The sequence below is a fragment of the Asterias rubens genome, chromosome 16 (genome assembly GCF_902459465.1).
Source record: "Asterias rubens chromosome 16, eAstRub1.3, whole genome shotgun sequence".
NCBI lineage: Eukaryota > Metazoa > Echinodermata > Asteroidea > Forcipulatida > Asteriidae > Asterias > Asterias rubens.
Window position 1 is genome coordinate 7,836,353 of NC_047077.1, and position 27,002 is coordinate 7,863,354.

A 27,002-nucleotide genomic window follows, 5' to 3' on the forward strand; every position below is an offset into this window, starting at 1 on the left:
GATATGTATGGCACAATGCTACCAGGGTTTGTTCATCTGGTGGTTTCTATGCAAAGGCTTGCCCCAATCCATTGGATAGCACCTGAGGAATTCAAATGCAAGTTGTACATAGTGACTAAGCAAGTTATTATTATACATTATTCTTTAGCAACGGTTTTCTAGCGTTGTCATTTTGAAATGCTTAAAGTGCTGCAAACTATTATCAATAAATTCGACGTTTGTCACCGACTCATTTTAATTGCCGCACTTTTGTCGTTCGAAAATTATTTGAGTTTGTGTTGAACAGTTCCCTCTTTCTCTGAAGCTAAACTCCTTTAAAGAGGTCGATCCTAACAACAGCTCCCCAGTGCAGTTTACATAAGCGGTTCTTTTAATATTGTCATGTTGTGGAGCAACACTACACAAATACAGATTGAAAGACACTGGGCACTATAGGTAATTGTCAAAGACCAGTCTTCTCACTTGGTGTGTCTCATATGCATTAAATAATATATGACACCCGTGAAAATTTTAACTCGATTGGTCGTCGAAGTTGCGAGGTAATAATGGAAGAACAAAAATACCCTTGTCACACGGATGTGCTTTCAGATTCAGAGGTCTCGAAATCGAAATCTTGGAATATTACTTCATTCCGGAAAACTACGTTACTTCCCATTACTCGTTACCACGTAAGGTTTTATGCTAATAATTATTTAGAGTATTTACCTATAGTTTCCACTGCCCTCAAGCTGGGATGATCAATATTGATTGACGCGTTGTGCCCAATTATCAATTATTCAGTTGATATTCAACCTTTCCTACTGATCTAAAGTATTCAAACTATATCTCCATTGGGACTCGATCCATCTTTCTACGTGCCATATTAAAGCGCCATGTTGTTGGCTTATAATACAAACAAAACCAATAGATATTCAGAGTATTGTTCTTTTATTTTTATCTTTAAAAAATCAGAAAGTTTTGTTTGGTCCAAATATGTAGAAAATAATTTACATCCAATTTACTGTCATTAATATACAGAAATATTCTCTCCACCTGAAACTGTGCAGATGAGTCTCAAAATAAATTGACAATGCTAAGAATAGAATGTCCTTCAATGTTGCAGGAAATTCTAGAAAGAAATTAAATTTACTTCAGTCATGACTTTCTATGATAATTGCCGTTTTATAAAGAAAGTATCAGACGAACAAGCGTCGTGTTCCCTCCCATAACAAAATACACACAAAAAGTGGATTAAAACTGAAGGTGCAATCTTCACAAAATTTCAAATCTTCCATTTTTTTCCATTAAAGACTGCGGGTACACAAAACACAATGTCCACAGATTTACATTAAACTTACGCGGTTTGAAGATAGTGGTGGTCGAATGTTTCCCTTTAAATACTACTTGCCGAGGTACTAGTGCTGCAGTTTTTGAAAAATGAGTTGAAACATGTCACGAAAACAGCTTTCGTCTCAGTCGGTATATACCATAACGTAAACGTAAGGGACGTACGGAAACCTAAAAATAACGTCCATGAGTGTGCAGCAGGCCGCCACCTGATAAATGTCACATGGTTACTAATTATTCCACTTGGCGTACGCCCAGTTCTAAATAATGAACAATGAACTTTGTGGATTTGTCAAGAAGATTGCGAATTTGTCCAATTTTGTGTAATGCGAGGTACGAAGTTTTGCAGATATTTTTCACATGGATGTCCGTTCGAAGATCGTTCTGAAAAGTGACACCGAGATCTTGTACTCTCTGAACCGGTTCTATTGGAAAACTGCCAATTAAGATAGGTGAAAGTGTGGCATAGCTTCTGAAGCGAGATGTAATGTGAATGACCTCGGTCTTCTCTTCATTCAATTTTAGTTTGTTGATGACGTTAGTGATGACGTATACCTGGGTGTCGTCGGCGTACAACATTCTATTGATATCATGGCCCTCGATGATGTCTTCGAGGGGGATGTGTAGAGAGTGAAACATAACGGTCCAGAAACAGATCCTTGAGGAACACCGCAGAATGGCACTTGAGGGTTCGAAAGAGCACCATTGATGACGACACTCTGGGTGCGATTTTCTAGATAGGATTCAAACCAACCGATAGCGTGACCGGACACGCTGTATCTGTTCGTAAGACGCTGAAGCATGCTGTTAAGGTCGATCGTGTCGAAGGCAGATGAATACTCAAGGAGGACAAGAATAGCTTCTTGCCCCTTATCGGCATCCAGGAGTAGGTCGTTTTGAACACGTAGAAGGGCAGTCTCAACACTATGATGTTTTCTGTAAGCGGACTGGAAGTGTCCATGAAGATTGTTGTCGGTGAGGTAATTTTGAAGTTGGGCAGCGGCTGCACGTTCTATTGTCTTTGACAGAAACGACAGGTTTGCAATGGGCCTGTAGTTCTTGAGTTGTTCTGTGTCCAGGTTAGGTTTCTTAAGCAAGGGAGTGATGTGGGCATGTTTCATTGCTTCTGGGAAATGACCATGCAGCAGATAATGATTGACGATATTCGTGATGATAGGAACGAGCTCGCCTAAACACATCTTCAAAAACCATGTTGGAATCGGATCAAGCCTGGATGTAGAAGAGGGGGAAGCAGCAATGATGTTTCTCACTGAGTTACATACCGCCCAGTTATTGGTAAATGTGGGGGGGGGGGCTAAGTGGATTTATTTATTGATAACTTTAGCCTAACCCCGTGGTTAAACATGTTAAGATAGAAACGTTTAAGAATGGAAGGAAGATCTCCTGAACTGAATTGATGATGTAATTGAAATGGTGTACGCCTTGGTGTATGTTAGCAATCAATAGATTGATCATAGATGACTTGGCAATGGATAGGTTGTGTTTACTCGCTCTTCCGCCGCCCCTCATACCGCCACCACCACCACCATTGCTACTACTAGTTCAACATAAAGAAATGCATCCGTCTCTTGTGCCCCAAAGACTAGCGGAAATTCTGACTACCGTTGGAAACGATGTGTTTTGCAAATGTACGCCTATACATGCGGGTGTATACGCTGCCTTTTAGGGAGTGGAAACTGTGACCATCGTTCAGCAAGGTATGCTAGATTGAATGAATGTCACATGGGATCCATACCTACAGCAGAAATATTCAACTTCAATTAAATCAAGAGTGATGATACTTGTATTGGTCACTGAAAAGTTTCACACTCCAATGTCTACTGAGCATTACATTATTTGTTATACAATTACAGCAACCTTGCTCAGTACAATTTGAAAGCAAACTAAACTAATTTCACGTGAAGTACGATTGGCCTTGCTACTTTGTCTGTTTCGGCGGACGTATCTCCACTTGCTGAACAAACTGTCGGATGTCTTCGGCAAGTAGTTCCGGCACCTCGAGGGCAGCAAAGTGACCACCTCGTACGTACGTCTTATACGAAACGATATCAGTGTAGTGAGTTGCCGCCCAATTACGCTGACATCTACCCAACTCATTGGGTACATCCGCTAAACCAACGGGAACTGTGTTTATGAAACTGCAAATAAATAAAAGTATAAGAACATTATTTCCTTTTTAGTCTACACCGATTACAGCCTATCAGACTCAATAAATAACCTGAGCTACGGTCTTCCATGCAGTAATGCACCTGACTTGCAAATGTAAACTCCATCTTATAAACAACCCGAATTATCAGAAGCTGAATGAACGGTAGATGTTTGGGACGCTAGGTGGCAGCAGACTTTCCAGGTTAATCCATTGTTCTTGGATGTGTACATGCTCAGAATTACTTATACAATGACAGTTTACCTAGTAAGTCTGCTGCCACCTAGCGTTCAGAAGTCTCACAATCGGCCATTTGTATTGTTATTATGGTATGTGAAGGGAGTACATATTAATCCTTATACAACCAAAAGCCTGCTTTGATCATGACGACACAGCCCCCATCATGCAGTTAACTATTTATTAACTATCATATCAACTCACTTGGCCAATTCAAAAGACTTGGAAATGGTCTCTTTGTACAGGCGCAATGATGACGTAATGCATCCCGACACCCAATAGATCATGACGTTGTTTAGCAGATCATCTTTGGACCAATAGCCATCCAGTCCACCGTCGTCTAAGTCAATCCAATCGTAATTGGTCCAAACAGAAAACTTCTCAATGATGTAAGCAGCGAGCCCAACTGGGGAGTCGGTGAGGGCGTGTCCTGAATATAGGTCAATGTTAAAATTGTGTGAATGATTTAAAGGAACACGTTGCTTTGGATCGGTCGAGTTGGTCTTTGAAAAGCGTTTTGTGACCGTTTGTTATAAAATGCATATGGTTAGAAAGATGATGTAAAAGTAGAATACAACGATCTACACAAATATGCCTCGAAATTGCGTGGTTTTCTTTTTACCCCGTCATATCAAAATTTGACTCCCATAAATGGCCGACCGTTATAGTAAAACCCAAATTAAAATTTGAATGGTTTAAACTTCTTACCAACAGTATCAGGTTTGGTGGCCTGGATATGCAGGTATCCCGTCTCCTGCAACCAAAACCAAGATTTTCAAAACTTGGCAAAGCCCTTGCGTATGCTTCATCATCTAGCACGATAGAGGGAAATATCTTGACTAGGATCATCTGACTTAAACTCGGCTGCACTGTGATGAAGTTACTATGCATTCCTCTGATATGACTATTAATAAAAGAAAGAAATGAAACAAAACACTCATCATTAAGGTTTGACTTTAACGTCTTTAGTGACTAGCCAGCAGGACCAGACCCAATTTCATAGAGCTGCTTAAGCAGGAAATGTTGCTTAAGAATGTTCTGCGTAGCAGAAATGAGCAGGATACCAGTAACAAAATGTACAGTTTGGATGGTAATTCTTGTAAGCACATTTTGTGCTTACATCAAGTAGTCCTTTATGAAATTGGGGCAATAAGTTGTTTACTAGTCCATCTTAATTTCACACTGTCAATATTTGTTCTAGTTTTTTTTTCTTCAACATTGTCACCTCTCTTGTTAATCGGATTCGTTCACCCGTTACTTTCTTGTATAATAATGGTATTGGCTTGTCCCCTTCATTGCATCTAATGAAGTAGTTGTTGCATCAAAAGGAGCAGTTAATGCTACCACACTGCAAAAAATGGGGTGTTAAATTGATTTTCTTGGTATCAGCATGCGACAACATCGACACGGTGTTAATGTCACCAACGATAATTATAGTAATGGGAATAAATAATTCCATGTTGGTGTTGGCAAATAATTAAGTATACCAAGAAGATTCAATTTAACATCCTATAGATTTTGCACATTCCCTGGAGTGTTTTATCTTTCAGACTAACACGGTTGTTTTGTTAAAGTATTATTCATAAATACCTAAGACAGTTTCGCTACTCCTATTGGTGGAGAGCCCGTCACGTGGGGGTGTTTAAACCTTTGATAATGACCAGTAAAAAGTGTTGAAACATGGGCGTGACACGCGAGCTTGCACCTGTGCTTATAAGACAGTTTCTTCATTCCTATTGGTCGAGAGCAACGGCCGGGGCAGTAGTGCCACATCACGCGATACGCGCGACGCGCACAGCAATCTCCTTATAAGGAGTTGTTTACCCGAGGGCCTTACCATTTCATGTAGCTGGAGGGGTGTTGTGTTGAAAAAAATCATTGAACAATTATAATGTTTGTATTTATTTTTTTTTTACAAAAAGTGTGTAGTTTTTTGACCGAAAAGGTATTCATGAATGGGAATCAAAGTGTGTTGAATCGGTTTTCAACTAGTGATTTAAACCCGCCGAGGCCTGGTTCTTGATAATTTACCTCGACTTCGTTTCGGTAAAATTATCAAGAACCAGGCCTCGGCAAGTTTTAACCACTAGTTGAAAACCTCTTCACCACACATTGATTCCCTTATTTATGGGACGTATATACTTAAAGACAGTGGACACTATTGGTAATTGTCAAAGACCAGTCTTCTCACTTGGTGTATCTCAACATATGCATAAAATAACAAACCTGTGCCAATTTGAGCTCAATCGGTCGTCGAAGTTGCGAGATAATAATGGAACAAAAACACCCTTGTCACACGAAGTTGTGTGCTTTTAGATGGTTGATTTCGAGACCTCAAATTCTAAACTTGAGGTCTCGAAATCAAATTCGTGGAAAAATACTTCTTTCTCAAAAACTATGTCACTTCAGAGGGAGCCGTTTCTCACAATGTTTTATACCATCAACCTCTCCCCATTACTCATTACTGGGTAAAGTTTTATACTAATATTTATTTTGAGTAATTACCAATAGTGTCCACTGCCTTTAAACTGATATGAAGTGGTTTGTGTTTAGTGAAAGGTCTATCCGTCAGGACTATTTAGACATTAAATTTGGCTGGTCCCATCATGTGTTTAACTGCATTTGTCCAGACGATCATACAAGATAGTTTCCAAGTTGAGAAATAATGATTTAAATCTTTGAAACGATACTGATATGAGTACTTTCTTATAACGAGCAATGTTTAATCAAAACGCTGATATCAAGCACGTGATTCTCTATAAAACGCTAGATGAGTACATGTATTATACTAAGTTTGGTTTATCCATTACGTAAATTTTACCAACAATTATTGGTCTCCCCAATAATGGTTTTTCCTTCTTTTTTCCCCTGTGTTTTCTCATTCTCTGTGTTGTCTTGTCAACTACCTTTCGTGAACAACTTTGCCAGCGTCGAAATGTCAGTTCATAAATTATTTTTGGCAAATTAGTTGTTCAGATAAGAATAACTAGTTCTGATAATAAGAGTGCATTTGACAGTAACCGTCTCAATGCTCTTTACATTAGTACCCTGGGCAGTAAACCCGGCCAACCGTATGGCGCCCCGGTGGTTTTATACGCAATATCGAACCTCTACCCTCGCAGGTACCCATTTTATACGCCCTGGGGTGGATTTCACAAAACTAGTCCTAGGCAATGCTAAGAGATAGGACTGGTCCTAAGTTAGGACCAGTAACTCATCCTAAATTAGGACTGGTCCTATCTCTTAGCATTGCCTATATAGGACTAGTCCTAAGTTAGGACTACCTTTGTGAAATCCACCCCTGGGTGAAGAGAAGCAATTAGAGTATCGGGATTCGAACCCACACTCACATGACTTAACCAACATAACTTGAACTAGATAAGTATTTGTTTACTCGTTACCTTGGAAACATACCAGCCATAAGGTCAACAATTAGACCGCCCCAGTCACCTCCTTGAATGTAGTAATTGTCAAACTCCAATCGAGTCATCAACTTGTGGAATATACGTCCAATTTCCTTCGCGTTCAGACCTAATGTGCAATAGAATAAAACTCTTTAAATCCGAGCAGATATCAGAAAATCAACTGCACAGGGACGCAGAACAGCGACAGACAATGTCAGAGTCCGCGCCAACAAAGGGGTAGATAGCTCAGTTGGTATGACGCCGCAAGTAAAACTGAGGTTGTTGGTTTAAACTCAACTAATTTTGAATTCCTCGTTGAATCCCAAATCATAAATCTAAGCAGATACAAACATGGAAGAATATGCCATATACTTCTGTGCATTGCAAAATTTGGTGCTTGATAAGATGCAGTGTATATGTAGTAGGCTATACCCCCTCTATTGAAGTCTCTGGAACTCTTTAGCTGGTTTTAGAGGAATGGGGTTTTTAAGACAAACGAAAAACAAATGGAAACATTAGCAGATAGCCTCTGGCCTAATATCTGGGATGGTATAGTTTGCAAGGTGACATCAATTTGAAATAACTTTTTGGATGAATTAGGCCTGAATGACACAAACAATGTTCCCGTTTTGGATATTTCCCTTATCAAAAAGCTATCTACAAACCACCCAACAACGAGAAATGATAAGCCTATAGGGCACATTACATAACAATATTCAAACAATATTTACATTTACCATTATTACAGAGAATTGGAATGAATAAATTTGTCTCAGATGGAGTATATAAAGCGTCTAATAGATTTTAAAGGGACACGTTACAGTGATAAAAACACGCTTGTGAATTAATGGTTGGAAAGGTCTTTTTTTAAAGTAGAATTTAATTTATGATCCACACAGTTGATATGCTCGAATTTAAGTCATTCTCTTCTTACTTGTGACTTAGGTCGAGTCCAGAATGACTTCGGCTAGAGCTACAACTATAGATCTTGCGCATCTGCCAGTGTTAGTTTTAGGCAAACGCACACGATCTAGCCATAGCTGTAGCCGATGTCGCAGACACAGCCTAAAACACGGTCCGCCATTTTGGGGAGCAGTTTTAGCCCTATTAAGTGACTTCGTGTTAGTTCACGTAGTAAAGGAAAGCCACACTCTTTCGAAGCATGTAAGTATTTATATTATACTTTTTAATCGCCCAATCCTGCGTTCCCTTTAAATAATTGAGACCAGACAATGATAAGATACAACATTAAACCTTTCTTATGCGCAGCCTCAGAGAAGCCATAACCGGGAAGAGACGGGCAGATGACTTCAAAGACGTCCGCATCCGTCCCACCATGATTAGTCGGGTCGATTAACATTGGAATGATCTGAGATGCAAAAAAATACACGCGGTAAGACAGATTGATACAGAATAACATGTGACAAGAATCCCAGTGATGTGACGTCATAACGGAGATTGATTGCAAGGGCGCCCTCGTTGTGGTAAATTGGTGGCGGCGTCTCGTTTATTTCGACTACTTCGACCATTACTTACAAGTCAAATAGTATACAAAAAATAAACATTATGCTGTTTTTTAATCATGTGCCAATGATTTGCCGAAAGATTTTATTTAGAATGTTTCTAAGAACTAATTTTGACAGATGATGCTGTTTTAAAACAAACACTTCTGAATCTGCATATTGGGCGTGAAATTACGTTAAAACTTAAGGAACATGCCCACTCTGTGGTCGTGAAAAACATTTCTGAATGAAAACGATGAGAGACATACTTTACTGAATTCGTAGAACGATCCTGGCCATCCATGCACCATTAGTATTGGTTTTGCTTTCTGTCCAGGTTTCAGCTTACTAGGTGTGGCTCGTACAAAGTGGATATCAATTCCTTCAATATTTGTCTTAAACTGTGGATACTTGTTCAGAACCTTCTCTTGTTTACGCCAACTGTTTGTTTGAAAATAGACCAATTAAGTTATTTAAATTGTGTCTTATACCATGTTTTTGAGCGAGAATTGATTTCCCCCTGTAATGCCAACAAGGTGCAAGTACTACTTGTCTTGTTATCACTGGACACCTTTGGTAATAATTGTCAAAGACCAGTCTACACTTGGTGTATCCCAACATAATGCATAAGGGAAGGGGGTGGGGGAGGGGTAAAGGCCTCCCAGGCTTATACCATTGTCATACCATAGAGGGTGTATCCCAACATAATGCATAAGGGGAGGGGGTGGGGGAGGGGTAAAGGCCTCCCAGGCTTATACCATTGTCATACCATAGAGAGGGTGTATCCCAACATAATGCATAAGGGAAGGGGGTGGGGGAGGGGTAAAGGCCTCCCAGGCTTATACCATTGTCATACCATAGAGGTCATACGGAGGTTTTCAATCTACGGCTTATAGATAACTGTTCTTGATAGATTGGAGATATTAAACTTACTCGTATTCGTTGAGCCAGTATTCCTGTATTGACTTCATGTATTCTGGTTTGATACCAAAATGAAACTTGGTTTCTTCAACACTCTCAAACCATCGGGTCTTTCTCAAACGATCTGAATAAGGATAGAAGGGCAACATATTTATAAAGTTTGAGGTAAAATGAAAGATCTGCCAGGGTCGAAACGTAAGGTAATTATTTTGCTCTACTAAAAAATATGCTAAGATGAGCTCGATACAGTACAAAGGATAGATTGCTCATCATTATAAAGGCCCGGTCACACAGGCCCCGATAACGAGAACGAAAACGAGAACAAAAATGAGAACGTTAAAAATGCACGCCCTCGATTGGTTGAATGAGTGGATGTGCGTATTCTGTGCGGAGCAATTCAACCAATAGAATGAGTTCTCTGTGCGTCGTTTTCGTTATCATTTTCGTTATCGCTGCAGTGTGACTTGACCCTAACCCACCTTTCAAATCGTCCATGTCTTTATCAGTAACATTGATCTTGAACTTTCTGATGGATGTATCCTCTTTGGTTGTTGGTCTTTCACCTCGTCCCCACCACCCATCCCCTATCTCAGGGGGACTTGGTGGTGAGCTGAAGATGCCACTCATGTAGGCAGCTAATACACCAATCAGTAGAACACTGACTGCTAATTTCCATCCCATTGTCGTTGTTGTTGTTGAAGACTATCTTTCCAAACCAAAACAGATCTGAAGTATTGTAAAAGATAAATCATCACTTAAAGGCAGTGTACACTATTGGTAATTACTCAAAACAGTTATTTTAGCACAAAACCTTACTTGGTAAAGATGGGGAGCTGTTGATAGCATAACAAATTGTGAGAAACTGCTCCCTCTGAAGTAAGTAACGTGAAGTAATTTCCACGAATTTGAATCCGATACCTCAGAATTAGCTTTTGAGGTCTCGAAATCAAGCATCTGAAAGCCGAAACTTCGTTTGACAAGGGTGTTTTTTCTTTATTTTTTATCTCGCAACTTCGACGATAATTGAGCTCAAATTTTCACAGGTTTGTTATTTTGTGCATATGTTGAGACCAAGTGAGAAGACTGGTCTTTGACAATTACCAAACGTGTCCAGTGTCTTATCCCCAAAACCTTTTACGATATATAACGAACTTGGAAGTAATGTTTTGTATTTATTTAAGTTATAACTCCCTAATTAGTTCAATATAACTTTGGGGTACAGTAGTGTTTGGCTAAAGTTTATAGACATTTAGTTTGTTATCTCTTTTATTGTCGACGTTTGTCATGTCTCATTGGCCCTATAGGGTGGGGAACAGTGGATTCATAAATCTGGTCCCCGAGTAAACAAAACCACCCAATAAATTAATAATTAAAACGTTATCGCAGTCCATCTTTGTTGATGATATGAAGGAGATTTGATAAAATCTCGGTAGCGCCCATTGTGTCAAAAGATGTTAAAGTCATTAAGAATTTCAGAAGTGAAGAAAATGGAATAATAGCTGACTGCTTACCAATAAAGGCCCGATGTTATAAACAGTATTAAATGACCTGGCGTTTCGACCATAGCGGGGTCTTTCTCGATCAAAGGCCAAGAGAAAGACTCTCTAATATTAGGTCCATTCAGCAGGCCATTAGTTATTTTTGTAGATTCAGAAATATTATACCATTCAATTTTGGCATAAAATATTACAACCATAGACAGTTTGTTTGAATACCTAAAGTTTAAAATGATCTCTAAACCTGAGAATGAATTGCTTTTACAGCCTAATTACAACTAACGTTTCCTCCGCAATTTGTTTTTACCTTTAAACGCATCAGGCGACATAAGCTAGACCTATTTAAATAGATGTCTGTATTAATAACTTCCAACTCAAAGATCGTTTTCTGTAAAATGTGTTATTTGCTGTCTGATGATCATGCACAAAAAACCAGACAAAATAAAAAACAAGCAAAAGAGAATGCTATCTGTGTTTTTGTTTACTTTACACACAAACTAAGTACACATTGTCGGGCCTTAGTTCTCACACGATACAAGCCCTCGCTGGTCAGGACGGTTTTTCTTTAACCTCGTCGACTATAAGTGGCCATTTATGGTAGTCAAATTTTTGACTCCCATAAATGGCCGACCGTGTTAGTTCGCAAAGTAAAATGAAAACCACGCAATATTTCGAAGCAACCGGTGGATCATTGTTTTCTACTTTTACAACATCTTTCTAACCATGCATTTCATAACAAACGGTTACAAACGCTTTTTATACACCAACTCGTCCGATCCAAGGCAAACGTGTTCCTTTAAGGATCCTCCCGAGTCAGAGGCAATGGAAACTTCATGAGAAGTGTCGCATCCCGTACAACGTACAATCATGGTACATGAACAATTAAGGGCTCTGTCCTTGAATATTTCTTGAGTTCGTTCAACTAAAGTCAGTTGCTATATAAACGCTAAAAGAACATACCATATCCATCCATTGACCCCTAGTATAATATCGTTCCTATTCCTAAAAATGATGCTACTTATAATTATAGTAATAGTATTATAACAATGTTACGTCTAGTACTGTAGGGCCACGAGTGAATCAAGAGGTAATATAATAAAACCCTACCGCACACACGTTTTGATCGACAGCTTTTTTAAGAGAGCTCAGACGTCCGGTATTAGTGTGGTCTCACCAGGTGCAGTGCATTGGAGACTACCACCATTCACAATGACTGAGGATTCTACAGGACACCGACTGTAGTCTACTCAGTATTCTTTCTTTCAAAGAACCTTTGATCCCAGCCAGCTTACATCTACCAGCAAAATCTAGCTCCACTGCTGATAACCGAAGCATGTGTATTTTGTTTGTATTAGAAGGTAGGAGTTGCACATACATGTATATTAAACACCAGTGAATTTCAACAGCTGCGCTCAATGTGTTTATTTAACAAATTGTCATAGGTGGCAAACAATTGACTATAATTCAATACATGCTACAATGGCTGGATTTCACATTGTCCTAAAGTGAAGTGGCCTTCGCTAATGTGCTGCAATACACACAAGACGATGTGTGTAGCACTACTACATGCCGCTCGCAGTTTCAAATGAAGCTTACCCTGTGAGAGCACAGTGTGTGCCTGCCCGTGAGTTTATAGACATGTCAGGGTTAGATGGTTCAGCAGTGGTTAATACAAAATATTTCAAAAGTCATCACGACCGATCAAAAAGGCCGAATTAACTTGTAAATTATATCCAACAACATTTGATTTTAATACTTAACTTGTTTTAATAGTGTTGTTGACAAGGTCAAATTAATATGAAATAAAGAAAACATCACAATCACTATAAAACAGAGGGTTTGTATTGATGTTTTCAATTGTTAAGTCAAACAAATTTAACTCCTATGAATGACATTCAGTGAAGGCCTATAATAGGCCTAGCTCAAAAAAGAAAACATTTTGAAGATTCTGTCCTTTCTTTTCCAACATAGATCAAAACTTTCTTTAAACATCTTTCAAAACCTATAAACTTTGCAAAAAAATGGCAGCTAAAAAGAGCATTCGAAAGGTCATTAAAAAAATACTTGGGTCGGGCGGTTTTGAACGGTCGAGCTGGAAACGTGCGATCAACATGTCTTTGTTTGTGTGTTCTTACAGGGTGCGTTCGATTAGCTTCCCTGATGGGTCGACCCCCAGGAGAGGGTCAATCACACGCAATATCCACCAATTCATTTACGAATGAAACTATTTACATTTATTTACAAATCTCCCTATTTACAACACAATAATTATTATTTATACACGAGAGCAATAATAAAACACAATCAGCTTTGACATCATTCCGGAATCCAGGGGCCGACGCGGGTCGAATCAGCCCCAAGTGCCCATGTCATTTAAGAGTGGATCACTTGGGTGGAGAGGGTAAGTGATTGTTCGATTAGCTCTTGTCGGGGGCTCACCAAAATGATCACCGCGGGGTCGACACGGGCCGGGAAGCGAATGAACGCACCAGCAATTATTACAAAAATACGGTTGGGTCCGACATTTATTTGTGATGACAGTTAATAATTAACTGTCATCACAAATAAATGTCAGACCCAACCGTATAAATTGTTTAACTTAACTTGATCGGGACATTTTAAAATGCGGTAGAACAAAATAAACTGTAGACAAAGTGTCTTTGGGATAAAACAATCCTGTAAAAAATAATAGCGAAGACATTTAAACGGGTGCGTTCGATTAGCTCCGGCCCCTGGGTCGGTCATCCCCGCGGTGCTCACTCGGTTGAGCCCCTGACGATTCACACTCACCCTCTCGTGGTAACGACATGCGTCTCGGGTCACCCCCAAGTGACCCACTCCACAGGGCACTGGGGCTGCCCCTGGAATGACGTCAAAGCTATTCGAACGCACCGGGCAACCGCGGTCGACCCAGGGAGGTTCAACCATGGAGGAATAAATTTATTCCTCCATGGTTCAACGAACGCACATTTCGGGCAGGCTACCAGTGGCTGCAGTCACTGCAGCCAATCTGAACGGTTTCCATCAAAGAGAAGCACTGCCAGCTATAAGAGGGATTGAGCTACCAATCCCTCTTAGGACAAATTGACTTTATCACCATCTTATAAGCACTATCTTGAAAGCACAAGCACAGTGCACAACTTGTAAATTGCAACCCACCCTCTCCAGGACAGCAGCAAAGCTTATGGGAGAGAACAACAATGCAAGATGCAAGATGGCAGATCTCGGAGAAAATTGCGCCCTCATCACCGTGGACTGGAATAATTAAAATGTCTTGTATCCAGACTGCTCGATGTTCTGTGAGCATGTATGAACTAGTCAGACTAGTTTAAAATGGCGGCGCCCATGAAATCAACACACTGTGGCACAAAACAAACGTATTTTTGGGTTATATTTATTGCATTTTCAGTAACTAGTACGCGTCATGAGGATTGTAAAACCGATGAGTACTTACACGAAAAGGACAAATATTCTAGAAATGAGCCCAATACGAAAGTATCACATGAAACAAGTTCAAAAACGCCGTGTGAACTATCGTCTTCAAGAAACGCAAACCACGACGAAGACGACATCGATGATATCAGCAAAGCCAATCAACAACAAAGGGTAGCTCTTGTGTCAACATTTAGTGATTGGCACTTCGATGAAAGACAGCTCCTTATTGGTAAGAAGTTGGTGTTTGCAACTATCAGTCTTTTGCATTGCATGCAAACAACTATTTTGTTAGTGGGCCTTTAAATAATTAAAAACATTAATTAATTTTAATAAGTAGTTGTCCAAATAAAAGTCCAATCCCTTTAGATTAGAAGTTTAGCATGTTTAGTTTTAATTTTATCAATAAAAACAATGATAACATTTTAATTAGCAGATCAGTCTGTCTCTGAGTCAGTGTTTTCTTGTAATTGTATGTTCATGTATTGTATACCCCCCCCCCCCCCCCGCAATACTTCTATAATTCTACGTTGTGTACTCGGCAAATTAGCAAGTCAGTAATATGCGAAGGAAAAACTTAAAGTTACATGGAATTAATTGAAAACAAATCTAAACTTAAAGAAATTCTAAATAGTAGCAAAGTAACTATATGAAACTTAGGCCTTGAGCCCAATCTCATAATATTATTAGTTTTAGATGATTGATTGTGAGGCCTCCAGTTGTAACATTAATGTAAACTTAATGTAAACTTTATAGTAACCAGGGCCCAATTTCGGTTTGTATGCGTGCATACTCCACACTACTCCATTCAAAGGCATTCTTTGATTACAGTACACAGAGAACTGTGATTGTAAACGCAGACTTTGACATTACCAGAGTGATGAAATTAGGCCCAGTTCCTGTTTTAAAAGCAACTTAATTATTTACCACAGGCTTTATGAAATAAGTTGTAATATTGTCACCCTCCTTCCTATGATGTCGGGATGAGGATTACATGTACGTTATCGCAACTATGAAACTAGATCCCCGCCACCTGACCTCCAACTTGTTTTTGTCTCACACTTTTTTACTATATTTTGTTATTAGAAACATTGCCATTAGATGACATTGAGGAGAACTACGTTCGGCAAGTGAGAAATGTTGTCTTCTCTAAAGTTTTCCCAAGTCCAATGAAAACAAGATCACATCTTATCGCATTGTCTGAAGAAGTAGCTGGCGGCATCTTAGATCTACATCCAGATGCTTGCAACTCAGAATTCTTCACAGCCTTTGTGACTGGAAACACTTTCCTATCTAACTCTGTTCCGCTGTCTCATCGTTATGGAGGTCACCAGGTCAGTATAATTCAAGTTTATACTTTCCTCATTGTTTTTATTAACAATGTTTGTGCCCTTTCTGAAGAACTCCCTAGGGTGTATATTTTTGTCTCAGCTGCCTTCTTGCATACAGTACATGAAGTATTCTCTTTTGCTTTGATTGGCCCTCTGGCCTTTGTCACTGAAAAGTTTACACAACAAATTGATATTTATTGATAATAATTATGATAATATGGATTTATAATGCGCACTTCTCCAGAAAACCGATCAAGGCGCCTACACAAAATAAAAACATACAATAGAAAATGAAGAATAAACATAATTTAACTTATATGAAACCCAATGAAAGTCTAAGTGAACAAGTGTGTTTTAAGTTCCCTCTTAAAGTTGTTGAGTGATGTGGTTTGGCCTAGTGAGACAGGGAGCTTGTTCCATAGGGCAGGAGCAGCTTTGGCGAAAGCACGGTCTCCATAACGAATTGTTCTTGACCTTGACATGCTTTTCTTACAGTTTGGAAGTTGGTCCGGACAGCTTGGGGATGGTAGAGCAGTATTGCTGGGAGAATATGTCAATAGGTAAAGTTAGAAAAAATGGGTTCTATCATTCATTTTGCAAACTCTTTTAAAAGCTGCTCAAGGATTTCACACTCCTATGAGGATCAAGGATGGTATTATTTATTTATTTATTTATTATTATTTTATTTTTGATTTTTTTATGGTGGGGTCACCCTCATTGATACTGAGACCATTATAGGGGTAGGAAACTTGCTGTTCAATAATTTTGTAACATGTTTTATTCCAAGGCCTTTTGAAACCCTTTCAAGAAGCTTTATTTAGTATTGAGCATGATGTGTTTAGCGAAGTCTCTTCTGGAGCAGTTATTTGTGAGTGTCTATATTGCAATCTTAAAGGCAGTGGACACTATTGGTAATTGTCAAAGACTAGCCTTCACAGTTAGTGTATCTCAACATGTGCATAAAATAACAAACCTGTGAAAATTTGAGCTCAATCGGTCATCAAAGTTGCAAGATAATAATTGAACGAAGAAAACACCCTTGTCACACGAAGTTGTGTGCGTTTAGATGGTTGATTTTGAGACCTCAAGTTCTAAATCTGAGGTCTCGAAATCAAATTCTTGGAAAAATTCTTCTTTCTCGAAAACTATGGCACTTCATCAGAGGGAGCCGTTTCTCACAATGTTTTATACCATCAACCTCTCCCCAATAATCGTCACCAAGAAAGGTTTTATGCTAATAATTATTTTGAGTTATTACCAATAGCGTCCACTGCTTTTAATGGCCAATTTATATTTAATTAATTTCAATTCAATCAATCTTTATTAGATCCAATAAAGGGTAATTCAAATGCTCGCATACAGTAAATACATTGATATAATGTTTATTTGTTTCCCTTGTAATTAAACCTGCTGGCCGCTATAAACAAGTTTTGTAATTAACAAATTTTAATAATAAATGTTGATTACAAAAGCTCTTTACTTATTATTTCTACAGTAAAGGTGATAGATGGGAGTTACAGTTGAAGGGTTCTGGACTTACTCCATACTCAAGACGTGGTGATGGTAGAGCAGTTCTCAGATCATCAATCAGAGAATTCTTATGTTCGGAAGCCATGTACCATCTTGGGATTCCAACGTCTCGAGTAGTAAGGTACATGTACCTAAGTTCCAAATGGTTGATATCTAGTGTTGTGTAGGTACAAATCATCATTAGAGAGTTTTGGTTTTCGATGACGGATGGTTCTGCGACGGTTACTTTTCAGCCAGACGTTTGGTTCTGCGACGGTTACTTTTCAGCCAGACGTTGTGGTTTTCAGCGCAATGCAGATTCATCCAAAGAACTGTAGTAAAAATTGATGGACAACCGTCATCAAAGCCAGCGCATGCGCAGATGTCGCCAAAGCGTCTTTAACATAATTACTGCTGGTCGCTGGGCCATCTCAGCTCCCTGGCGAGTATACAACCTGTGCAACAAATATGAGCTACTCAGTCTGCCCTCACAGGTTCCCATTTACCCCTTGGTGGAGAGAAGCAAAGAAATTATATTTAAGTGTCTTGCTCGAGGACACAAGTGTCATGACCGGGACTCGAACATACACTGCTGTGGGAGTGTCGTGGCCGAGCGGTTAAGAGCACCGAATTCAAACTCTGGTGTTTCTGATCAGCAGAGTGTGGGTTCGAATCCCCAACCGTGACACTTGTGTCCTTAAGCAAGACACATAACCATTCCTTCGTCCTTCGGATGGGACGTAAAGCCGTTGGTCCCATGTGTTGTGTAAACGCATGTAAAAGAACCCAGTGCACTTATCGAAAAGAGAAGGGGTTCGCCCCGGTGTTCCTGGCTGGATTGGCAGCATATTGCGCCACAGCACCTTGTAAACCATTACATGGTGCTTAAGGATTAGGTCTTATATCTCAAATTTCGCCCCACTCCTTGCAGTAATAATACCTGGCGCTTTGTATCCTTTGGCAAAAATGCGCGTTAAAAATACGGTTATTATTATTATTATTATTATTATTATTATTACAGAAATACCAAAGTTTAAGGTCAGGGCTCTTATCCGCTCGGCCACGACACCCTACAAATAAAATACAAAAACCTATTCAATAACTTTAGTGAGATATGGACTTTGGCAACTAATACAACTATCAATTAAATTTTTGTTTTTTCTTGACTCAGTCTATCTGTAAGTTCGGATCCTGTCTGGAGAGATCAGTTCTATGACGGTCATCCCAAGCAAGAGAAGGCAGCAGTTGTCTTGAGACTGGCGCCATCTTGGTTCCGTATTGGTTCCTTAGAGATTTTGGCAAAGAATCAAGAGATTGCTCTTCTCAGGTAAGTCTTCAATTGGTTATAAACAAGGAATAGTTAACATGTAAGATAATTGTGATGCAATCAAGTAAATGAATCGTTTATTGGAAAAACCATTGTGGATGAACAAGACAAAACAGACTGACACTGAAAAAAAAAATGTTAAATGCCAAAATAATGCAAAAAAACATCTTATTTTATGTTGACAACGGACAGGGGTTTTGTCTGTTGATTTGCTATTCAGATCTTACATGTACCTGGTTTCCCCCATTGGGGTTTTCTCACATCTTAAACTAAACAATTTTCCTCGTTTCCAATTCACCCCGTTATTGGAGTTATTTTTTTATCATTTTTGCTTAGCATTATTTTCTGCTTGAGCAGCTCTATGAAATTGGGCCCTGCATGGGTTTTCCCAGTTTGGGGTTTTTTCTCCCACTTCATGCAACCAAAATAAGCATTCCTTCTTGTATTAAAATCACCAACCTGTTATGAGCGCTTGCGCTGAAATTGATAAATAAAATAAATAAATAGATTTTGAGTGATTTACTCAGTTCGATTCCCACATCATCAGACCTGAGTTTTGCCTGTTGATTTTCAGGTTGACCTGATTGTTACCCATTGGGTTTTTCTTCCCACACCTAAAACGTGTCCTAAAATTTCATTTTTTTTTTTTTTTTTTTTATGATTTACCAGTTCTTTGTCCTTTATTGTTTTTCTTTAGGAAGTTAACAGATTTTTTGATTGCGCAATACTTTGCTGAAGTTCACATGAGTGATGCTGATCGATACTTAGCTTTCTTTGCTGAGGTTGTGTCAGAGACTGCTAGTATGATTGCAAAATGGATGTCTGTTGGATTTGCACACGGTAAGATTACATAAGGCGGAGTGGTTTAAGAAACAAATGTCTTATTGTAATGACTTTATGTAATCCAACATTATACATGTACATAAACTGACAGATCTGTAGAAAGTTGAGATCAATGGATAAAATAATGAACCTGTGAAAATTTGAACATTATTGGTCATCGAAGTTGGGAGATAATAATGGAAGAAAAAACCACCCTTGTCACACAAAGTTGTGTGCTTTCAGATACTTGGTTTTTCATCATAATGTTTTATTCATTCAACAGCTTGCCATTGCTCACTGTTTGTATGCTTACCATAGAGCTTTATCTCTATGATGATCAAATATTTGAGTATTTGCAGTTAGTGCCCATGCCTTTAAAAACTAAACTTTCTGCTTTTCTCAAAAACACAATTCTCAAAGTCCGAATTTGTCATAAATGATACAATGTCATTTTACACAATTTCACTTCATTTTCCAGGAGTTATGAACACGGATAACTTCAGTTTACTTTCTATTACCATCGACTACGGTCCATTTGGATTTCTGGATTCCTACATACCAGAGTTTGTTCCCAACACATCAGACGATGAAGCACTTTACAGCTATGAGAAACAACCAGATGTTGCTTACTTCAATTTAAATAAACTCAGAATTGCGCTATTACCACTGGTTACTAAGCAACAGTCATCACAGTGAGTTTAACAATTACGCTTTGAAATATTTAGTTAGACTTATGCAATGACCCCCAAATGGTTAGCAAGGCAAGGCCGTTTGTGACGTGAACGCAAGAGATCAATGACCCCCAAATGGTTAGCAAGGCAAGGCCGTTTGTGACGTGAACGCAAGAGATCAATGACCCCCAAATGGTTAGCAAGGCAAGGCCGTTTGTGACGTGAACGCAAGAGATCAATGACCCCCAAATGGTTAGCAAGGCAAGGCCGTTTGTGACGTGAACGCAAGAGATCAATGACCCCCAAATGGTTAGCAAGGCAAGGCCGTTTGTGACGTGAACGCAAGAGATCAATGACCCCCAAATGGTTAGCAAGGCAAGGCCGTTTGTGACGTGAACGCAAGAGATCAATGACCCCCAAATGGTTAGCAAGGCAAGGCCGTTTGTGACGTGAACGCAAGAGATCAATGACCCCCAAATGGTTAGCAAGGCAAGGCCGTTTGTGACGTGGACGCAAGAGATCAATGACCCCCAAATGGTTAGCAAGGCAAGGCCGTTTGTGACGTGGACGCAAGAGATCAATGACCCCCAAATGGTTAGCAAGGCAAGGCCGTTTGTGACGTGAACGCAAGAGATCAATGACCCCCAAATGGTGAGCAAGGCAAGGCCGTTTGTGACGTGGACGCAAGAAATCAATGACCCCCAAATGGTTAGCAAGGCAAGGCCGTTTGTGACGTGGACGCAAGAGATCAATGACCCCCAAATGGTTAGCAAGGCAAGGCCGTTTGTGACGTGGACGCAAGAGATCAATGACCCCCAAATGGTTAGCAAGGCAAGGCCGTTTGTGACGTGGACGCAAGAGATCAATGACCCCCAAATGGTTAGCAAGGCAAGGCCGTTTGTGACGTGGACGCAAGAGATCAATGACCCCCAAATGGTTAGCAAGGCAAGGCCGTTTGTGACGTGAACGCAAGAGATCAATGACCCCCAAATGGTGAGCAAGGCAAGGCCGTTTGTGACGTGGACGCAAGAGATCAATGACCCCCAAATGGTTAGCAAGGCAAGGCCGTTTGTGACGTGGACGCAAGAGATCAATGACCCCCAAATGGTGAGCAAGGCAAGGCCGTTTGTGACGTGGACGCAAGAGATCAATGACCCCCAAATGGTGAGCAAGGCAAGGCCGTTTGTGACGTGAACGCAAGAGATCAATGACCCCCAAATGGTGAGCAAGGCAAGGCCGTTTGTGACGTGAACGCAAGAGATCAATGACCCCCAAATGGTTAGCAAGGCAAGGCCGTTTGTGACGTGGACGCAAGAGATCAATGACCCCCAAATGGTGAGCAAGGCAAGGCCGTTTGTGACGTGGACGCAAGAGATCAATGACCCCCAAATGGTTAGCAAGGCAAGGCCGTTTGTGACGTGGACGCAAGAGATCAATGACCCCCAAATGGTTAGCAAGGCAAGGCCGTTTGTGACGTGGACGCAAGAGATCAATGACCCCCAAATGGTGAGCAAGGCAAGGCCGTTTGTGACGTGGACGCAAGAGATCAATGACCCCCAAATGGTTAGCAAGGCAAGGCCGTTTGTGACGTGGACGCAAGAGATCAATGACCCCCAAATGGTGAGCAAGGCAAGGCCGTTTGTGACGTGGACGCAAGAGATCAATGACCCCCAAATGGTTAGCAAGGCAAGGCCGTTTGTGACGTGAACGCAAGAGATCAATGACCCCCAAATGGTTAGCAAGGCAAGGCCGTTTGTGACGTGAACGCAAGAGATCAATGACCCCCAAATGGTGAGCAAGGCAAGGCCGTTTGTGACGTGGACGCAAGAGATCAATGACCCCCAAATGGTGAGCAAGGCAAGGCCGTTTGTGACGTGGACGCAAGAGATCAATGACCCCCAAATGGTTAGCAAGGCAAGGCCGTTTGTGACGTGAACGCAAGAGATCAATGACCCCCAAATGGTTAGCAAGGCAAGGCCGTTTGTGACGTGGACGCAAGAGATCAATGACCCCCAAATGGTGAGCAAGGCAAGGCCGTTTGTGACGTGAACGCAAGAGATCAATGACCCCCAAATGGTTAGCAAGGCAAGGCCGTTTGTGACGTGAACGCAAGAGATCAATGACCCCCAAATGGTGAGCAAGGCAAGGCCGTTTGTGACGTGAACGCAAGAGATCAATGACCCCCAAATGGTTAGCAAGGCAAGGCCGTTTGTGACGTGAACGCAAGAGATCAATGACCCCCAAATGGTGAGCAAGGCAAGGCCGTTTGTGACGTGGACGCAAGAGATCAATGACCCCCAAATGGTTAGCAAGGCAAGGCCGTTTGTGACGTGGACGCAAGAGATCAATGACCCCCAAATGGTTAGCAAGGCAAGGCCGTTTGTGACGTGGACGCAAGAGATCAATGACCCCCAAATGGTTAGCAAGGCAAGGCCGTTTGTGACGTGGACGCAAGAGATCAATGACCCCCAAATGGTGAGCAAGGCAAGGCCGTTTGTGACGTGAACGCAAGAGATCAATGACCCCCAAATGGTTAGCAAGGCAAGGCCGTTTGTGACGTGAACGCAAGAGATCAATGACCCCCAAATGGTTAGCAAGGCAAGGCCGTTTGTGACGTGAACGCAAGAGATCAATGACCCCCAAATGGTTAGCAAGGCAAGGCCGTTTGTGACGTGAACGCAAGAGATCAATGACCCCCAAATGGTTAGCAAGGCAAGGCCGTTTGTGACGTGAACGCAAGAGATCAATGACCCCCAAATGGTTAGCAAGGCAAGGCCGTTTGTGACGTGAACGCAAGAGATCAATGACCCCCAAATGGTTAGCAAGGCAAGGCCGTTTGTGACGTGAACGCAAGAGATCAATGACCCCCAAATGGTTAGCAAGGCAAGGCCGTTTGTGACGTGAACGCAAGAGATCAATGCTAGTGTTGTAGCCATGGTGGTACAAGAAAAACATTCTTATTTTGAGAAAATAGTTCTTTTCTCAAAATAAGATGTTTTTCTTGTTTCAAAAATACCATTTTTAGCAGTGTAGGTGCTGGGCGGGCGGGCTTGCCCAGGACTCTTAATGTTTGCCCAGCATTCTGAGCAAAATTCATTGTGCTGCCAAGCACAGATTTTAAAATATTGTCCACTGTGCATTGATCTGAGACACAGCTCATGATATAAGGAGTATCAATTATCACGGAGAAAGAACACAGTCAAACAGCCAGTCAACTTATTGCATGGCCCCATAACACAAACAGTCAATAGTCAATATGGCCCCATGGTTAAACATGACTAATTTCAAGTATTGTTTGAAGCTTTGCATGTTGTGCAGAAATAGCAAGAAACTATAAATAAATAGTAAACTTGCAGGTACGACCATGTGTTAATATCTTTTGTGTGAGTGTTGGCTCTGAGAGGAGCCGGTGTGGTCTGGACGTTTTGAACAGCGGCTCTGCTCGTATATATGTCCTCTCCTAAAGACGAGCAGAACTGTTGTACCCGCAAGTTTACTATTTATTTATAGTTTTTCTTAGTATGAATAATTGTGTTGATCCGCTCATCATTGGTGAAACAACATTTGATTTAATGCCCACCACTAAAACTGGTCTTGCTAGAACCTTGATTAATACACAAAAAAACCTGTCAATAACCTCTCTTCTCTTCTCCAGACTGGGTTACATTCTAGAAGGATATCAAGGAATCTACAAGACTCGTTTCATGCAACTATTTCGTAAAAAACTTGGATTAACTGGAGTTGAAGAAGTGGATGAATACATCATTGGTTTCCTCCTGAGGGTAAGGATTCAATGAGACGACATTGCAACGACGTTCGGGAAAAATTGATCACCAAAAACAAAGCAAAAGCCTGTTTGTAATACTTGTAATAATTGTAGACAAATTGATATGTGCCATAAACACCAGGGGGGACGGGGGGTACATCTACCCTTACCCCTTCCCTCTTCCTCCCACAAAATGATAAAGAAAGAAATGTACACATGACTGCTTGACCACGGCATCACCAATCCCCCTTCCGATGAAAATGTCTGGTTTGCCACAGAAAGAGTTGTTATTTCGTGTGTTATAATACATGTTAAATTTGCATCGGGACAAATAATAATAATTTTGATTTACCCTTAAACCGGTACTTTCCCAAGTCCTGTAAAATTAAATTACAGGCATTTTACTCGGTTGGGGTTCGAACCCATGACCCTTGCAATTCTAGAGAAGTGTCTGACCTACTAGACCACTGAGATTGCTGATGTAGAGGCAGTTCGAATCCTATGTATTGTGTTAATAGATGTTCTTCCCAACAAGGGAACTGGGCAAAACTCTTGGTTTCATGTCTATGATTTTAAACTGTACATACATGTTTCAGTAGCTTGAAAAAACATTGTTATTCATTGAGAAATCAGTGGTTAACTTGCCTTGGATCTTAAAAACAACACTGATTGTAACCACTTGACCGGTGATCTAGGAAGAAAGAAAAACTACGATTTTGGTAAAAATAATAACCTAAAGCCAAGGATAATGGACGCTATACTTGAGCAACTCCTTCTTAGCATCTATTAGCAACTGACTTTCATTTCACTCTTCAGCTCATGCAAGACACCAGTGCAGACTTCACAATGACATTCCACCAGTTGGGGGTGCTGTCACTTGACAACCTTTACAAGAACGAGATTCCAGAGTCACTGTGGGCCTTAAAAGATCTACAACAACATGAGAGATTTTCAGACTGGACACAAGACTATACTGATCGTGCTAGGAGGGCTGGAGGAGAGACTAGACTTACAAATAGAGAAGAAATCATGAATGGTAAATATTTGTTTGTATTGAAATTACGCTTTAAAAAAACAAATTCTATACTTTTGAAATTCTTTTGGAAACTATTTTAAAATGGACACCGCTTTTATCAGGTAATGTGTTTACAGTTGTGAACACTCATCTTCAGATTTTTAGCTCCAAATTTGTTTCAAGTTTTGGAATTGGATATGCTTTACTTTGGTGCTACCAAGATGAGGTTTGGCCCACCTTTGGAACTCACTCGAACGACTCGTTCTCATGCCTTCTACGTTTTCGCTGTATTGTCACTGGTTCCTTTCAGCACTTTACATAATGTTAGCATGGAACGGGCTATCGGGACCATGGAAGAAACCATGGTCTTGAGGCTGGGGTTCTAAATGGTCGACCACAATAGTCAACCAATGGTCGACCAGCTTGGGTTCGAGTCGAGATAGTCAACCTTAGATGGTGCACACTCGAAATTGACATGTACTTGTGTACATATAAGTCAAATGTTAAAAGTAAACTCGAAAGTTGGAAGACTCAATGAACTAATTCACAATTCATTGAAGTAATACTTCTGGTTCTTCAAGAAAGTGTCCCAAGAACCCAAGGAGGGTTAATTGCTTTTTCTCATTGTGAAATACATCTTATTATTTTTTATTCTCCCTTTAAACACAGCTGTGAATCCACGCTACATCCTGAGGAACTGGATGGCACATGAAGCCATCCAGAAAGCAGAAGGAGGAGATTATTCAAAACTACACTTACTTCAAACTGTTCTCAAGACTCCATATAAAGTACAGGATGAAGCAGAGATGGCGCTGTTTGCTCAACGACCTCCACAGTGGGCCAATAAGATCCGGGTCAGCTGTTCGAGCTAGTGGTTTATTAAGACAAGAATATAACTCAACACTAGAATTACTACATGCTATCTTCCAGACCCCTTCAGGACAGGATGAAGCACAGAGGGCGCTGTTTGCTGCGGGTCAACGACCTCCACAGTGGGCTAGTTGTTCAAGCTAGTGGTTTAACGGTCCCTGGATTTTTTTTTAACCCACATTTACAGTGAACTTTATGCCTTGTATGTCTGCATGTAGCTACGAACTCTGCTGCACTATAATTTGAGAGTATGAAGTATTTTGAGCAAACAACCTTTGTCAAGGTTATGCTTTTATTTCAGAGGCAGACAGCGGTGCACCATACAGCTTCTTTAGTCAAGCTTGTTTTATTTCATTTGTTTGGTTATGCAGGAAAACTTCGGGAAAGTCCCTGTTCATTGTTATAGCTTATTATGCTCGCACTGTGTTACCTGGCTATCGACGGTTCAGAGCATAAAATAGCAGCTTCATGGAAAGAGGTGAAGTGGTTCGAGGCGTAAGAAAAATATAGATCCGGTCTGATTTTTATTTTTACTAAAAAAATAATAATTCGTTTTTTAAATCAATGCTAAAATACTGTATGTGCTTTTTGTACATTATGGAAAAAACAATGGCTTTTTTTCTTACACCTGTTATGTCCTGTCTTTTTCGTGTCTGTTCGTCCATAGGCTGGGGAACAAAAGCTGTTGCTTTTCCTGGGACGTAGATGTTGCCTTTTGTTTAGCGTTCCTTTTTATCACTTTTATAAGATGAATTTACTTTCATTTTGACCATATTTAAGTATTCTGTATTATTCACTTTGTATTAATAATTTGTGCAACATTGAATAAACGTATTATGATTGATTGATCGATCAGTTGATTGTTCTCTCGAAGGTTTTGGGTTTAGTACACGTAAACGGATATCAAGATATTCTGAAGAAAAGAACAGGTCCATGCTCATGTAACTCAGTTACATTTGTATGCAAAACATAATATTTTGACGGTTTTGGATTGTCCGTCGCTTGGTGCCAGATAATAATACTAATAATGACGTCTTCTATAGCGCCGGTTTCCACAAAAAAAGTGCTCATGGCGCTTGCTCCAATAAAAACGATCCCCCATTGTTGTTTTCCAGCAGTGCAAAGATCAAGAAAAATTAATAAATTCCAATAATATACCATAGATGACTCGACTACTTTAAGTCTTTGCTGCGTAGTGATATCCAG

General features: G+C 40.3%; 1 protein-coding gene and 1 pseudogene across 1 annotated transcript; one reads left to right on the plus strand and one right to left on the minus strand.

Annotated features, from left to right (window-relative positions):
- Positions 1-2,548: 2,548 nt before the first annotated feature.
- On the minus strand, positions 2,549-25,707 carry LOC117300571 (annotated as a pseudogene).
- On the plus strand, positions 14,023-25,822 carry LOC117300570 (protein adenylyltransferase SelO-like). Its single transcript, XM_033784228.1, has 10 exons — positions 14,023-14,717; positions 15,572-15,819; positions 16,312-16,376; positions 17,312-17,467; positions 18,497-18,652; positions 19,350-19,492; positions 19,953-20,166; positions 23,801-23,927; positions 24,728-24,947; positions 25,596-25,822. Exons 1-10 carry the CDS (start codon positions 14,387-14,389, stop codon positions 25,796-25,798), a joined length of 1,863 nt encoding a protein of 620 aa, XP_033640119.1. The 5' UTR covers positions 14,023-14,386; the 3' UTR covers positions 25,799-25,822.
- The last annotated feature ends 1,180 nt before the right edge of the window (positions 25,823-27,002 follow it).